Below are 13,246 nucleotides of genomic sequence, written 5' to 3'. Positions count from 1 at the left end.
AAATTGTACATGAATAAATACAATGCCAAATATATTTTCTGTCTTACAAGAAGTTTATGTGGTGTTAAACTCTATATAGATCATAATAAAACACAATATAAACTAGTTTAATAGTCACAATGAGTCTTGTATGTCAATGTAAGAAATAATAAATATGATTCATATTTATTTAAAAACATATATAAATTTTTTATTTATGTTTCTAATAGTTTTCTTTTTATATTTTACATATTTATAAAACTAAAACATGTTATCAGTATGATAAAAAATCATATTTGGAAAATTGAAAATGTTTTTTTTTTGTAAATCAAACATATCTGAATCAAGTGTGAAGTCTCCTTAATCTATATATAACTAGTTACGTACCAGTAACATATGTATATGACTTTTTAAGCAAAAATAAAACATATATATGACTAGTTACATATCATTCACTATGGATAGATATATAAAATTTAGATATGATCTTATTCGTTAGTTTAATGTAAATCCCACACCAGGACGAATAATATAATAAGTTGGCGCTTCCACTACGTCACTTATTAAAACTCAAGCATGAGTGGACGAATTAGAATTCGCCGGTAAGAGACAACATAGCCATTACTAAATTTTAACACTGCCTCTATATTAATTCGAGGATAAAATTTTAACAGGAATATCAACTAATGCATAAGCTCGTAATACTATATAGTGTATAAAGAGATCAATGTGTTTATTTCATCCCATGAACAGAGCCGGTCCTATAATTTAGAAAGTTATAAGTAAAAGAATAAAAGTGGCCACTTTTTCAAAAATAAATAGAAGAAATGTGGTCTAAAGGACTTTCAAAACCTTTTTGCTACCCCTGCCAAGACCATCTACTGGATCATTTACAAGAACGCTTTGTTTTTTGGTAGGATGGATCATTTACAAGTACGCTAGAGCAATATTTTGAAATTTATGGCCCAAGGGCTGGTTCTGCTTGGTTTGCTTGGCCCAAGGGCTGGTTTCTGCTCATGGAGGGAACATGTACCATGCAATTTAGGTACACACTTTTTTTTTTTTTTTTAGACACACATTTTAGGTTTTGATTGGTTTTAAAGGTCAATCTTATAACACCAACCGAAAGGCTTATGCTCCCATAGTTTTTGATCACATCAAAAACTGAAACAGAGTTTGACAAGATGATAAAGAAATTACCCAGGTAATCTCTAGGACAGCCAGAACTAAGGATAAACAAAGCTAGAAGCGATGTTACATTAAAGTAACCTGTTCCTAAGTGTATGTGTTAATAATCAATCAACTTTCACTGTTTTAAACTTCTTTTGTTGTACTTGTCCTCGCCGCTTTTAAAGTTTTTTACTTCCTTGGCCAAAGGACTTTTGCCGTTAGAGCATCAGTAACGCCGGCCCTTAGGCCCGGCCCTTCTAATTAAATGGGTCGAAGTTAAATGAAAAATAGGGGGAACGACGCGAAAGTGCCTTATCTAAGGGCTTTTCTTCATCGTCCTCTACGTGACGTGGCAGCACGGGAGAGGAAGATGAAACCGAAGACTCGTCGAGTCATTGTGTTCTCGAAAACTCAATCGGCGTCTTCTTCTCTCTTCTCCAAACATCCCCAGAAGCGACGAAGTCTTCGGTTCTCGATCTCGTTTGGTTGCGATAGAAGGTGACTCCATCTCGATATTGATCTCGTCCTTTCCATCTCGCTCTCGTCCTCCTGATCTCGAGCTCAACTCCATCTCGGCGAGGCTCTTCCATTTCGTTCTCGTCTCGGCGTTCTCGAACGAAATCGAGTGCTCCATCTCGACTTTGTTCTCGTCTCGATCGAGTGCTCCATCTCCAGTTCAAAATCCAAAGCTCAAGGTATGTGTTTCACGTCCTTTGATTTGCTTTGTATAGTATTAAAATCTGATAGGATTTGTGCTAAGACAGTAATGATTCTTTGCTTGATAGGGTTGTGTTATAGTTTGATCATATTTTGATATTGGTCCTCTAGTAATTCGATTTGATTTGTGGCTTGATAGGGTTGTGTTATAGTGTTATAGTTTGTTCATATTTTAATTTGATTATATGATTCTTTGTTTGATATGCTCGTATTGATATTGCCGACTATAGATTATATGATTCTTTGTTTGATATAGCCGACTATAGACTATAGATTATATGATTCTTTGTTTGATATGCTCGTATAGTTTGATATGGTCGTAGACTATAGATTTTTGTAATTTGTATCTCCATTAAAAATTAATGTTTCATGTTTTTTCAATCTCTACTCTTTTTTTTAATTACTTTAAAAAAATAACTTAAAGGACATTTGTAAGTCCCTCCAATAATCTTAATTTTTAATATGACCCTTAACCTATGTCCCTTAACCTAACTATAATACTAAAATACTCTAAGGTCTCCAAATTAGTCCTAGGGATATTGATGCTCTTAGGGACAAGGCCAACAGTCACCGACCTCATACAGAACCAGTCTAAACCGTAGGCCTGCAACCCCGGTTCATTCGGTTTAGTTGAATTGAATTACTGTTATAAGCTCGAAACTAGTCGAATTAATTGGGCTTTATCGCAAATCCGGATGTTAAAATGTTTTCCTTTGGAATCATATGGGGTTTGCAACTGTTGTTATGAAGCAAATCAACCGAACAACTGCTATTTTTGACCAGAAAAGGTAGCAAATAAGTGCGTGTACAGTAAGTTAGGTCTAAATTAAACACAATTAAATGTAACGCGGAGAAAAGAAAATTAAAGGTGAATTTGGTATCGATGATTTTATTAGCGCATGCAATAATCAGAAAGTTTAATTTTGTGTGTTTATCATTGAAATTGTGGTTCTAAAAAAAGACATTTGTGACGTTTTTTTGCCAAAACTAAACAAGATGTAGTAAATAAATATCGTAATAATAATAAAAATATATCGTAATAATATGACGTGTCAATTACAAAAATTAACAAATTTTTTAAAAAAAAAATCTCATTGGTGTATCTTCTCTCATCTCATCTCTGGCCGACAAATAAAACACACCTAATCATAGGCTTCTCCATCTCCTTTGTTTGGAGGATGATGTAATTTCTCAGACATCTTTTCTCCAAATCCTTTCGAAACTTCGTTTTTGTTTTCTTTGTTTAGGTTTTCTTCCCCTCGTGTTATTATACAAACATAATTTGTTCTCCTCGGTAGTCTACAAGATTAAAAAAAAATCATAATTCAACTGATCTATAAAGCTGTTAGGTTCTTCCAAGAAATTGAGTATTGAAGGAGGTCTTGATGAGTTTGGATTTCATAGTTGCCCCTTGTTTACGGTATCCTCGATGAATCATTCACAAACTTTTCATTGGTGAATTCGAGTTAATATTATTTGTTGTTTGTTTGATTCAGATTCTTGTTGTTTGACAATGCAATGGCTCTTCAGGGAATGTCGTGATTTTGAGAAAAAAAATCTTTCGGACAAAACCTGTTTGAATGTCCCGACTTTTTGTCTGAACATCTTGTCATTGTCTCGGCTCTAGTTCCAAATGTCTCTCGGCCAAGAACATGACAATCCTGTTGAAGTTTCTGGTAACCAGCACAAACCTATTAATTTTTACAAGGCTTTACCTATGATAAAATGGTTTCAAATGTTGGCTTTGTGTGTTTAGGGTCGCATGCTTGCTTATATGACCTGTTATGTTTAGAGACACCAAACGAGACTTTTCAAAATGATCTAGAGACACCTTCTTCTGGTAATAACACCTAAACTTTTCAGATGATTATTATGCTTAGCGTTAATTGGAGACAAATCTCATGTCCTGTTTGACATTTTCAGATCCTCGAGATCGGTTAGAGAAGTTGCTGAAACAACCTGGGAATAAATATTGTGCTGACTGTGGATCTCCTGAACCAAAATGGGTGTAAGTTGATCCATTTTACGTGTGTAGCTTTTGTACATTTTCTTCTATTAATGGGTTGATGATTCATGTCCTCTGATGTTGTTTAGATCGTTAAGTCTCGGTGTGTTTATCTGCATCAAGTGTTCTGGTGTACACAGAAGCCTTGGAGTTCATATAACAAAGGTACTTTCTTTCTCATCTCTCTGTTTTCTTTTTTGTTTAGAGCCTTTTGACCTATTTTTTTTTGTACTGGTCGTTAATCACAGGTTTTATCAGTTAAGCTAGATGATTGGACAGATGAACAAGTTGATATGATGGCAGAGTACGGTGGAAACACTGTAGTGAACCAGAGATTCGAGGCTTGCAACATTGACCATTTAAAGAAACCCAAACCTGATTCCAACAATGATGAACGCAATGATTTCATCAGGTGACGATATCAAACAGTTTGTCATAATCTCATGCATGTATAGTTTATCTCACAGTTTATGTCTTGAATCTCCAGGAAGAAGTATGAGCTGCAGCAGTTTATGGATCCAAAAGATTGTGCTTTGTGCCCTTACCAGCAGCCTAGCAAGACAAATGATTCGACACCGTCTTTGTGTTCTGCTAACCACCGTTCTACGAAAAACCGTATTGGTAATGCGTTTAGGAATAGCTGGGGAAGAAGAGAATCTGATCACAAAGGCCACAAGAAGAGCAATTCTCTGGTAAACAACCATTATACATACATACATGCACTTTGGGTAACAACTGTTGCTAATGTTAGTTATTGTGGGTGTGTGTTTATAGGCAGGAATGATTGAGTTTGTAGGATTGATTAAGGTTAATGTGGTTAAAGGAACTAACCTTGCGGTTCGAGATGTGATGACCAGTGATCCTTATGTTATCCTTACTCTTGGCCAACAAGTAAGCTCTCTGCAACATCTCTTTCCCCTTGTGTGATTTAGAACTAAACTACCGATGTAAACTAAGTCTGGTCTATTTCTTTATGTCGTTGAAGTCGGTGAAGACACGGGTGATAAAGAACAACTTGAACCCTGTGTGGAATGAGACGCTGATGCTTTCTATACCCGAGCAGATGCCTCCTCTTAAAGTGGTAAGTGCATATGTTTTTTTGTTAACCTGTAGATTGAATAATGATAACAGGTACTGAAAACAGAGTTCAAAGCAGAGAGCTCTGTTATTAACTAACTTAAAGGTCTAAACTATTAACTGATCGCTGTTAAACCGCTAGCAAACTAGGTTGAACACTACATAGGCGAACTATACCAAACTCTTAACATGTATTTTTCAGTTGGTATACGACAAGGATACATTCTCGACAGATGATTTCATGGGAGAGGCAGAGATAGACATACAACCATTGGTGAGTGCAGCAAAAGCTTATGAGACATCGAGCATAAAAGAACCAATGCAGCTGGGGAGCTGGTTGGCTAGTAAAGAGAACACATTGGTGAGTGATGGCATAATCTCACAGGAAGAAGGGAAAGTGAAACAAGACATTTCACTCAGGCTTCAAAAGGTGGAGAGAGGTGTTCTTGAGATACAACTTGAATGCCTTCCTCTTACTCAATGATAACACTTTGCTTTTTCCCTCTTTATTTTCTTTTTATGCTAATTTCTTCTTGATCCACCTCGAAACCTTTGTAAAAAACCATTATATTGTATGTTGATACAGTCATTAAGAATCAATTGCATGAACCATGCAACCATTATATTGTTTGTTTGGTCTCTGAAGCTACGAACAGTAACTGATACCCAATCAATGTTTTTAGTCACTAATAACATAAAATATAGATATGAATCTATGTTTCTTAAAATGGATCATATATATTAGGTTTGTCTTAACAGATTCTTAATCAGAACCATAATGGAATTAATCTCGATATTACTCTAGCCTTGTGAGCAGTGGCAAATATATATGTAGATTTTACTAGGTGCACAAAGCTTATAAAATGGACGAATGAGTGTAATTCTAATTTAAAAAAAAAGAATTAATTTACCATATAAAATAATCAAAACCTGAAATTAGTGGTGCACAAAGCTTATAAAATGGATGAATGAGTGTAATTATCTACCTGGCTACGCCCTTGCTTGTGAGGATAATCTTACAAATTGCAAATTTGTAAAGAGGAGCAGAGCTGATCCGACGGTTCACACCATTCTCTGATGATGCTACTATTTAGAACTTTCTGTGCTGTATGCAGTATGCACAACACTCTTTCACTGTTCAAGGTGTTTAGTCTTCATTTCATGAAGTAAAACAAAACATATAAAATTTGGAAGACAATAATTATAATAATAATCCAAGCACAAGATTAATAATATAAAAAAGTGGTAATACAACAAGTTATTAGGCTAAGTAACTGGGATAATATGTGATGTTATACAAAAATTAACGTGTTTTCGCTTGGTTTTGTTATTAAACGCATATGATATATATGGGTCAAGTAACACGTTTAGTGTTTCAAGTTGTTATATAAACTAAGATAGATATTTATAATTGCGGAAGAAAAGGGGAGGAGAAAATAAATAACCTCCCGGGGTGAGCTGCGTCGACGAGATCTACCGTCAGGATCTGAGATTTGTTACACTCTCCGGCGACAATGAGTTCTCCGGTACGTAAATATCTATAGTCAGATCTAGGAGAATTGATCGATAGAGGTCTTATCTGATCTACGAATCGACTCTTTTGTTTTTACATTGTTGGATTCAATCAGGGAATAACGAGTATGTTCACTAATTTCACAAAGCTCTGCAAAGGACTGGCTCTTGTGCTTGTGGTCGGACACCTCTTGGTTCAGTTCGTTCCCGCCACCGTCCCTTACCTCGCTCTCATTCCCGCGAGGTACCTCCTTCCTTGTTACTGAACGGAATCTTCTTCCTTGGTTAGGAGAGTAAATTAGGGTTCCTATTATGTTAAAATCCGCCAATTTGATTACACGCTTTGAAAATCGCCTGATTGGATTGTGTAATCAGAATTGCTGAGTTGTTACACTCTCTTCCTTGTGTAGGACTATTCCTTTTGGCTGGAATCTGATTACAAGCGGCTACTTTGAACTCTCTGTATATGGGGTATGGTGTTCCTCCTATCCAAATCCACATTTTTTAGAATCTGTAATTGTTTGGGATACATGAGTGAGTGAGTGACTGTTTTCAGGTTGTCATCAGCACTGTTTCTCTCCTCTTTATGGGAAAGTTCCTTGAGCCTGTCTGGGGTTCTAAGGAGTTTCTTAAGTTCATCTTCGTCGTGAACTTCCTTACCTACCTCTGTGTTTTTGTCACAGCCATTGCTTTATACTACATTACCAGGCTCGAAATCTACCTGTGAGTACTCTCTCTACCACCCTTTTACATATTGAGTTTAATGCCTTTTGTTTCTATCCTCTCATTCAAATATGAAGGGATGTCTTCCTTGTTTGTAGTTATCTAACATGTTGTCTGTTTACTCCTGGCTAGATATATGCCCTTTGCAGGATTTCATGGTGTCTTGGCAGGTCTTCTTGTCGGGATTAAGCAGATAATACCTGACCAGGAGGTATTGCTCGTAAAGATCAAAGCAAAGGTAATAATATTCCCTCTCTTTTTTTTTTTTTTTTTGCTTTCTAGTAAGAACAGCTTTGACGTTTTCTTACTGTAACTACGGAGAGAAGTGCTCACTTTCTATTCTTGCTTCTGGTTTCTCTATGCAGTGGTTTCCCTCTATTACACTAGTTCTGTCAATAGCCTCAAGCTTCTTCACACTCAATTCAGCAGCGTATCTCCCCACTTTGATATTTGGTACATATATGGGCTGGTTATACCTCAGATACTTACAGAGGAGGCCAGAAACTAAGCTCAGAGGTGATCCGAGTGATGACTTTGCCTTCTCTACTTTCTTTCCTGAACTTCTCAGGTGAATGAATGAAATTCTCTTCTTTTTGCAACTTTGCTTTCGAGTTTTGCCCTCAAAGTAAAATACTTTGCTCACTCGCTATTTGTTTTTCCGTATGAAACGCAGACCGATAATTGACCCTATAGCCTCAATCTTTCATCGGATGCTTTGTGGACGATCAAATCCCACCAGCGAGGACCATGGTTATTCTACCAGCGGCGCTCCTCTACCGGGTTCTGACTCTGCTGAAGCTTCTAGGAGGAGGTAAAATTCACTTTTTTTTTTACGTTTTTATCTTTTTCCTGTTCTGTATTTTTTGTTGGCTAGACATAATCTTGGATTTTTGTTGATTCAAACCGAGGTAATGAATGATCCTTAGTCATTTAGTTCTAAGAATAGATAGTACTGTTTTGTCATCACTTGTATCAAAATGTAATGACTTTGCTTAGTTTGTATGGAACCAGATCCTAAAAAGAAAACTCATCTTCGTTTGACGTTTCAAAAAATCTTTGTTGTTGCAGAGAAAGAGGAGCCAGGGCTCTAGAGGAGAGACTTGCAACGGAAAGGGTGGTTCCTCCAAGGAACAAAGAGGAGTCGCAGAGTGATGCTTTGGATAGCGTTTAAGTGGAGACTGCAAACTAGCAATGTGTGTGGGGGTTCTTACTTGGTTCAGGTGGGCAGTGTTTTTTTTTTCTAAATGAAAATTGGCTTTATATCAATCAGCTTCTCCGTAAATTACTGCTCTGAAGATAGTGCTTCCCTTGGACAGACAAACAAGTTTACCTGGACTATAGAGTATATAAAGTTATACCTTCACCTCTCCAAACTTGTCCAAACTTGTCAAAGTCAAAACGCTTTTATGTCTGATTTGATTTTTGTATTTTTTGGACGACTCTCTAATCTCTCAGTGTCATCAAACCTAAGCATATATCTATGTACTTACAAATGAAATGATTAAATTAAAAAAATCCCTGCATATATCTATGTACTTACAAATTAAATGATTAAATTAAAAAAGGTATTACCATGAAAGAACAGATTCATGAGGTCAAACATTTGAATAATACCGGATGTATTTGGTGGGAAGCTCCTCATTATAGATAAAAATAAATAAATAAAAATAGAAAATAGGAAATGACGTCAGCATCGACAAGGGAACCACGTCGCATTGTTGTGAGGCCCCTCCAGATGTCTGGTTAGGTAGTCGCTTTAGGAATCAAACGCGGAGCTCCAATAACAACAATATGGCCATTACCAAACTCCTCTTCAACCTCTCTATCGAATCACCACCATCATTGATTCAACACACAACATACATTCCTCTTCTTCCTTTTTCGTTATCCTCGTCTCTTTCTAACTTTCTGTTTTCAACACCAATAAAAAAAACTTCTCATTTCTCTCTCTACCTTCTCGTCCTTATTCTGAAGAAGACCAAGATCCTCCCATTATTTTGAGACAATCCCTGCAAATGCGGCTTACCGATCTAGCTATGAAGGAACGAACGAGAACAACATTGATACGAAGACGAAGACATATCTGAAACGAAACACAAAAGAACAAAACAGAACAGCGAAAAAATTTCGAAAGAAGACAGAAAAAACAGAAAAGGGAGAAATGTCGGTAGCACACGCGGACGACGCCGATGATTACAGCCGACCGACGGGAGAAACATACCACGCGGAGAAAGCGTTACCGAGCGGAGACTTCTACACAGGCCAATGGAGAGACAACCTCCCTCACGGACACGGCAAATACCTCTGGACCGACGGCTGCATGTACGTGGGAGAATGGCACCGCGGCAAAACCATGGGGAAAGGCCGTTTCAGCTGGCCCAGCGGCGCGACCTACGAAGGAGACTTCAAGAACGGCTACATGGACGGGAAAGGCACTTACATCGACTCCTCGGGAGATCTCTACAGAGGCTCGTGGGTGATGAATTTAAGACACGGGCAAGGCACGAAAAGCTACGTCAACGGGGACTGCTACGACGGCGAGTGGAGGAGGGGTTCGCAGGACGGTCACGGGAGGTACCAGTGGAAGAACGAGAATCATTACATCGGTCAGTGGAAGAACGGGATGATGAACGGTAACGGGACGATGATATGGAGCAACGGGAACCGTTACGACGGTTCTTGGGAAGACTCTGCTCCTAAAGGGAACGGGACGTTCCGTTGGTCGGATGGGAGTTTTTATGTCGGAGTTTGGAGTAAAGATCCTAAAGAACAGAACGGGACTTATTACCCGTTGTCGACGTCTACGGGGAACTTCGAGTGGCAGCCGCAGCAAGTGTTCTACGTTGATTTGAGTGAGTGTGTGGTTTGTACTTGTCAGAGGATCCCGGTTTTGCCGTCTCAGAAGATGCCGGTTTGGTACGGTTCTTCTTCTGAGCAGAGCAGTAGCGGGAACAGGACTAAGAGCAGTGAGAGGCCGAGGAGGAGGTCTGTTGATGGAAGAGTTAGTAATGCTGAAATGGAGCTGAGGAATAATGGTTCTGGTTATCTTCAGGTAGATGATACGGAGAGTAACAGATCACCGTTAGGGCCGTTGAGAATACAGCCTGCTAAGAAACAAGGACAGACTATCTCTAAAGGACATAAGAATTATGATCTCATGCTTAACTTGCAGCTTGGGATTAGGTAAGGCGGCTTGTGACTGAAACTGCTTTTGTGTGTGTTCTTTGATGTTTGATATAATTATTATTTTTTTCCTTTTTTTTCAAGACATTCTGTTGGAAGACCAGCGCCGGCAACATCTCTTGATTTGAAGGCTTCTGCGTTTGATCCAAAGGAAAAACTTTGGACCAAGTTTCCATCTGAGGGATCTAAGTACACTCCTCCACACCAGTCTGTTGAGTTCAAATGGAAGGACTATTGTCCTGTGGTTTTCAGGTGAGAAACTCTCTTCTTCTTTTTGGGTTGCCTTTTGATCTCTTCTCTATGTGTGTATTTTGGTATTAAGAAAACATATGAAAATGTTGTGTAGGACTCTGCGGAAACTGTTTAGTGTGGATGCAGCAGATTATATGTTATCAATTTGTGGAAATGATGCTCTTAGGGAGCTATCATCTCCAGGGAAAAGTGGAAGTTTTTTCTACTTGACCAATGATGACCGTTACATGATCAAGACAATGAAGAAGGCAGAAACAAAAGTAAGTATCAGGATACAACATTTAAAAAAAAAATTTGTATCAACTTCACTCATTTGTATTTTCCCTTTTGAAACAGGTTCTTATAAGGATGCTTCCAGCTTACTACAACCATGTAAGGGCATGTGAAAACACTCTAGTTACCAAGTTCTTCGGTCTCCACTGCGTGAAACTGACTGGCACTGCACAGAAAAAGGTCAACAATTCATGTCTATTGCAGTGAATTGTTATTAGCATTTTTTCAGTTTTGCAAGTAGTGATGGAAGAGTACTTGTGCCTTGCAGGTTCGGTTTGTCATCATGGGGAATCTATTCTGTACTGGCCACTCCATCCATAGGCGGTTTGATCTCAAAGGATCATCTCATGGCCGTCTTACCACAAAGCCAGAGTCTGAAATCGATCCAAACACAACGCTTAAAGATCTTGATCTAAATTTCTTATTCCGATTGCAAAAGAACTGGTTCCAAGAATTCTGCAGGTGATTTATTCATTACCTATAATAACTATTTGCTATAATATGTCCCTTCCACATCTTTCATAAGTAACCAAATTTATAGCAATTTTCTTTCTGTTGACAGGCAAGTGGACAAAGACTGTGAATTTCTTGAACAAGAGAGGATCATGGATTATAGTCTCTTGGTTGGTCTTCACTTTCGAGAATCTTCGTGCAATAACTCTGCCACTCCTACTTCCGGTGCTAGAACACCGACCGGTAAAAATCTTGTCCTTAACTTTTCAAGTATTCATCTTAAAGCTTGCTTGATCGAGGCCACTTCATCTTGTTTGAACAGGAGACAGTCGTCCCTCCCGAGGAGAAATGGACCGGTTTCTTCTTGATGCCAGCAAGTAAAAAACCAAAAACTCAATGGTTATATAACCATAACGGATTTGGAAACTGCAAATGAGGTTTTATAATAATACGATGTTTGGTTCTTGAATATGTTTTTTTTTCAGGTTAGCATCGATGCAACTAGGTATAAACATGCCTGCAAGAGTTGAAAGAACAGTGAGGAGAAGTGACGCTGAGAATCAGCTTGTTGGGGAACCAACAGGGGAGTTTTATGACGTAATTATCTACTTTGGTGTTATAGACATTCTACAAGACTATGATATAAGCAAGAAGCTTGAACATGCATACAAATCAATGCAGTATGATCCTACGTCGATCTCGGCAGTTGATCCAAAGCAATACTCTCGACGTTTCAGGGATTTCATCTTCAGGATCTTCGTTGAAGACACTTGAGAGAGTTAAGACCAATCCATTCTAATTAACTTGCACACACCCAAGGACTAATGAACTTGAGGTTTTATTTTTGTTAGAAATTCTATTTTTCTATTTTTCTATTTTTTCTATATAGAAATATTTGTAAATTTTATTATTCGTTATTTAACCAATATTGTTTCTTCTTTGTATTGCGTTTCATTACGTTTCATTAAACGTTAAAGAAAGGATGTGTATAGATGTTGACTTGTATCATACTGTGTATTAACTGAAAAGTATTTTTGCTTATGTACCACTCACAGGTGAAATTTCAAAAAATTGTTATAATTTAATTGGTTGATAACTTTTATTAATTATTTATTTTATTCGGATCTAAAAATAAAAGAAAATTCTGGAACTTATTAATACAAGTTACCATATAACACATGTAATATTGCAAATAATGGTTTATGGTAATTAATTGTGGAATTATGGAAATAGTATATAATATGTCATCAATTTGTTTATTTTATCACCTTTAATTTATAATTATATAAAATACTAATATAATATTTATAAAAATAAATATAATGGTTGTGTACTCTTATACAAAGAATTATATTGCTATGTAATGCATTATTATTAGAAATTATGTTTTTAAATTCTGCACATAGTTTATAAATCATTTATATATATTTTGAAATTATTTAAGATCATTTTTCATTCTAGCTTACAAAGTCATTTTATTAGAGTTCACATATCATTTATATGACTTTTATTTAATCATTATAGATGTTATAAAATCCTTTGTAAATTATTCTAAATCTATTTATTATTGTATAAATGTGTAGTTATGATAATTATATATGTATTATTAAAACTATTTTATTGTAAATTCATTTATTGTACTTTACGTCGAAATAGTTTTCTAAATTCATTGGTTTACTAATATTTAGTTTAGTAAAATTTCATATAGCATAGATTAGTAGAATTAACATTATAAAATCTTCATTATCTAGAGAAACAGAGACTACAAGGGTTCTAAACTCTTTGACAACCATCTTATGTCAGTCATCGATGACACTATACACTAAAATCAGATGTTCATTTTTTTGAAAAATTTTCAAAATCCGTGGGTTAACCCCTTCAAAAATATTGATTTTTCGGTAA

General features: G+C 36.7%; 3 protein-coding genes across 5 annotated transcripts; all 3 read left to right on the top strand.

Moving 5' to 3' along the window:
• Positions 1-2,992: 2,992 nt before the first annotated feature.
• On the top strand, positions 2,993-5,571 carry LOC130502252 (probable ADP-ribosylation factor GTPase-activating protein AGD11). Of its 2 annotated transcripts, none has more exons than XM_056997028.1 (10): positions 2,993-3,286; positions 3,397-3,542; positions 3,623-3,706; positions 3,790-3,874; positions 3,961-4,036; positions 4,120-4,283; positions 4,359-4,563; positions 4,646-4,762; positions 4,857-4,952; positions 5,151-5,571. In XM_056997028.1, the coding sequence occupies exons 2-10, from the start codon at positions 3,500-3,502 to the stop codon at positions 5,430-5,432; spliced, it is 1,152 nt and encodes a 383-aa protein (XP_056853008.1). In that variant the 5' UTR covers positions 2,993-3,286; positions 3,397-3,499; the 3' UTR covers positions 5,433-5,571. The 2 variants fall into 2 exon arrangements, with proteins under 2 accessions (XP_056853008.1, XP_056853007.1); XM_056997027.1 differs by having other exon boundaries at positions 3,363-3,542.
• Positions 5,572-6,315: 744 nt separating this feature from the next.
• On the top strand, positions 6,316-8,630 carry LOC130502256 (rhomboid-like protein 19). 2 transcript variants are annotated; one of them, XM_056997033.1, is made up of 8 exons: positions 6,316-6,474; positions 6,577-6,704; positions 6,871-6,931; positions 7,017-7,183; positions 7,316-7,421; positions 7,549-7,751; positions 7,857-7,994; positions 8,252-8,630. In XM_056997033.1, exons 1-8 carry the CDS (start codon positions 6,463-6,465, stop codon positions 8,352-8,354), a joined length of 918 nt encoding a protein of 305 aa, XP_056853013.1. In that variant the 5' UTR covers positions 6,316-6,462; the 3' UTR covers positions 8,355-8,630. The 2 variants fall into 2 exon arrangements, with proteins under 2 accessions (XP_056853013.1, XP_056853014.1); XM_056997034.1 differs by having other exon boundaries at positions 6,333-6,474; positions 6,610-6,704.
• A 140-nt stretch (positions 8,631-8,770) lies between these two features.
• LOC130502255 (phosphatidylinositol 4-phosphate 5-kinase 6-like) lies at positions 8,771-12,259 on the top strand. The gene is made up of 8 exons (XM_056997032.1): positions 8,771-10,366; positions 10,451-10,618; positions 10,713-10,878; positions 10,955-11,071; positions 11,160-11,353; positions 11,454-11,587; positions 11,667-11,721; positions 11,830-12,259. Exons 1-8 carry the CDS (start codon positions 9,345-9,347, stop codon positions 12,116-12,118), a joined length of 2,145 nt encoding a protein of 714 aa, XP_056853012.1. The 5' UTR covers positions 8,771-9,344; the 3' UTR covers positions 12,119-12,259.
• Positions 12,260-13,246: the final 987 nt, after the last annotated feature.

Source organism: Raphanus sativus, unplaced genomic scaffold (genome assembly GCF_000801105.2).
Source record: "Raphanus sativus cultivar WK10039 unplaced genomic scaffold, ASM80110v3 Scaffold0469, whole genome shotgun sequence".
Classification (NCBI taxonomy): domain Eukaryota; kingdom Viridiplantae; phylum Streptophyta; class Magnoliopsida; order Brassicales; family Brassicaceae; genus Raphanus; species Raphanus sativus.
The sequence above is the reverse complement of the archived record's forward strand: the minus strand, read 5'-3'. Positions and strand labels throughout refer to the sequence as shown.

Excerpts from the sequence above, each read along its gene's own strand:
- LOC130502256 (XM_056997033.1), top strand. Across the intron at positions 7,184-7,315 it reads ACCAGGCTCGAAATCTACCT|ATATATGCCCTTTGCAGGAT; the intron begins GTGAGTACTCTC and ends ACTCCTGGCTAG. Across the intron at positions 7,422-7,548 it reads TCGTAAAGATCAAAGCAAAG|TGGTTTCCCTCTATTACACT; the intron begins GTAATAATATTC and ends TTCTCTATGCAG.
- LOC130502252 (XM_056997028.1), top strand. The coding sequence starts at position 3,500 with ATGTCTCTCGGCCAAGAACATGACAATCCTGTTGAAGTTTCTG. Across the intron at positions 3,543-3,622 it reads CAATCCTGTTGAAGTTTCTG|GGTCGCATGCTTGCTTATAT; the intron begins GTAACCAGCACA and ends TTGTGTGTTTAG. Across the intron at positions 3,707-3,789 it reads TCTAGAGACACCTTCTTCTG|ATCCTCGAGATCGGTTAGAG; the intron begins GTAATAACACCT and ends TGACATTTTCAG.
- LOC130502255 (XM_056997032.1), top strand. The coding sequence starts at position 9,345 with ATGTCGGTAGCACACGCGGACGACGCCGATGATTACAGCCGACCGACG. Across the intron at positions 10,367-10,450 it reads AACTTGCAGCTTGGGATTAG|ACATTCTGTTGGAAGACCAG; the intron begins GTAAGGCGGCTT and ends TTTTTTTTCAAG. Across the intron at positions 10,619-10,712 it reads TATTGTCCTGTGGTTTTCAG|GACTCTGCGGAAACTGTTTA; the intron begins GTGAGAAACTCT and ends AATGTTGTGTAG.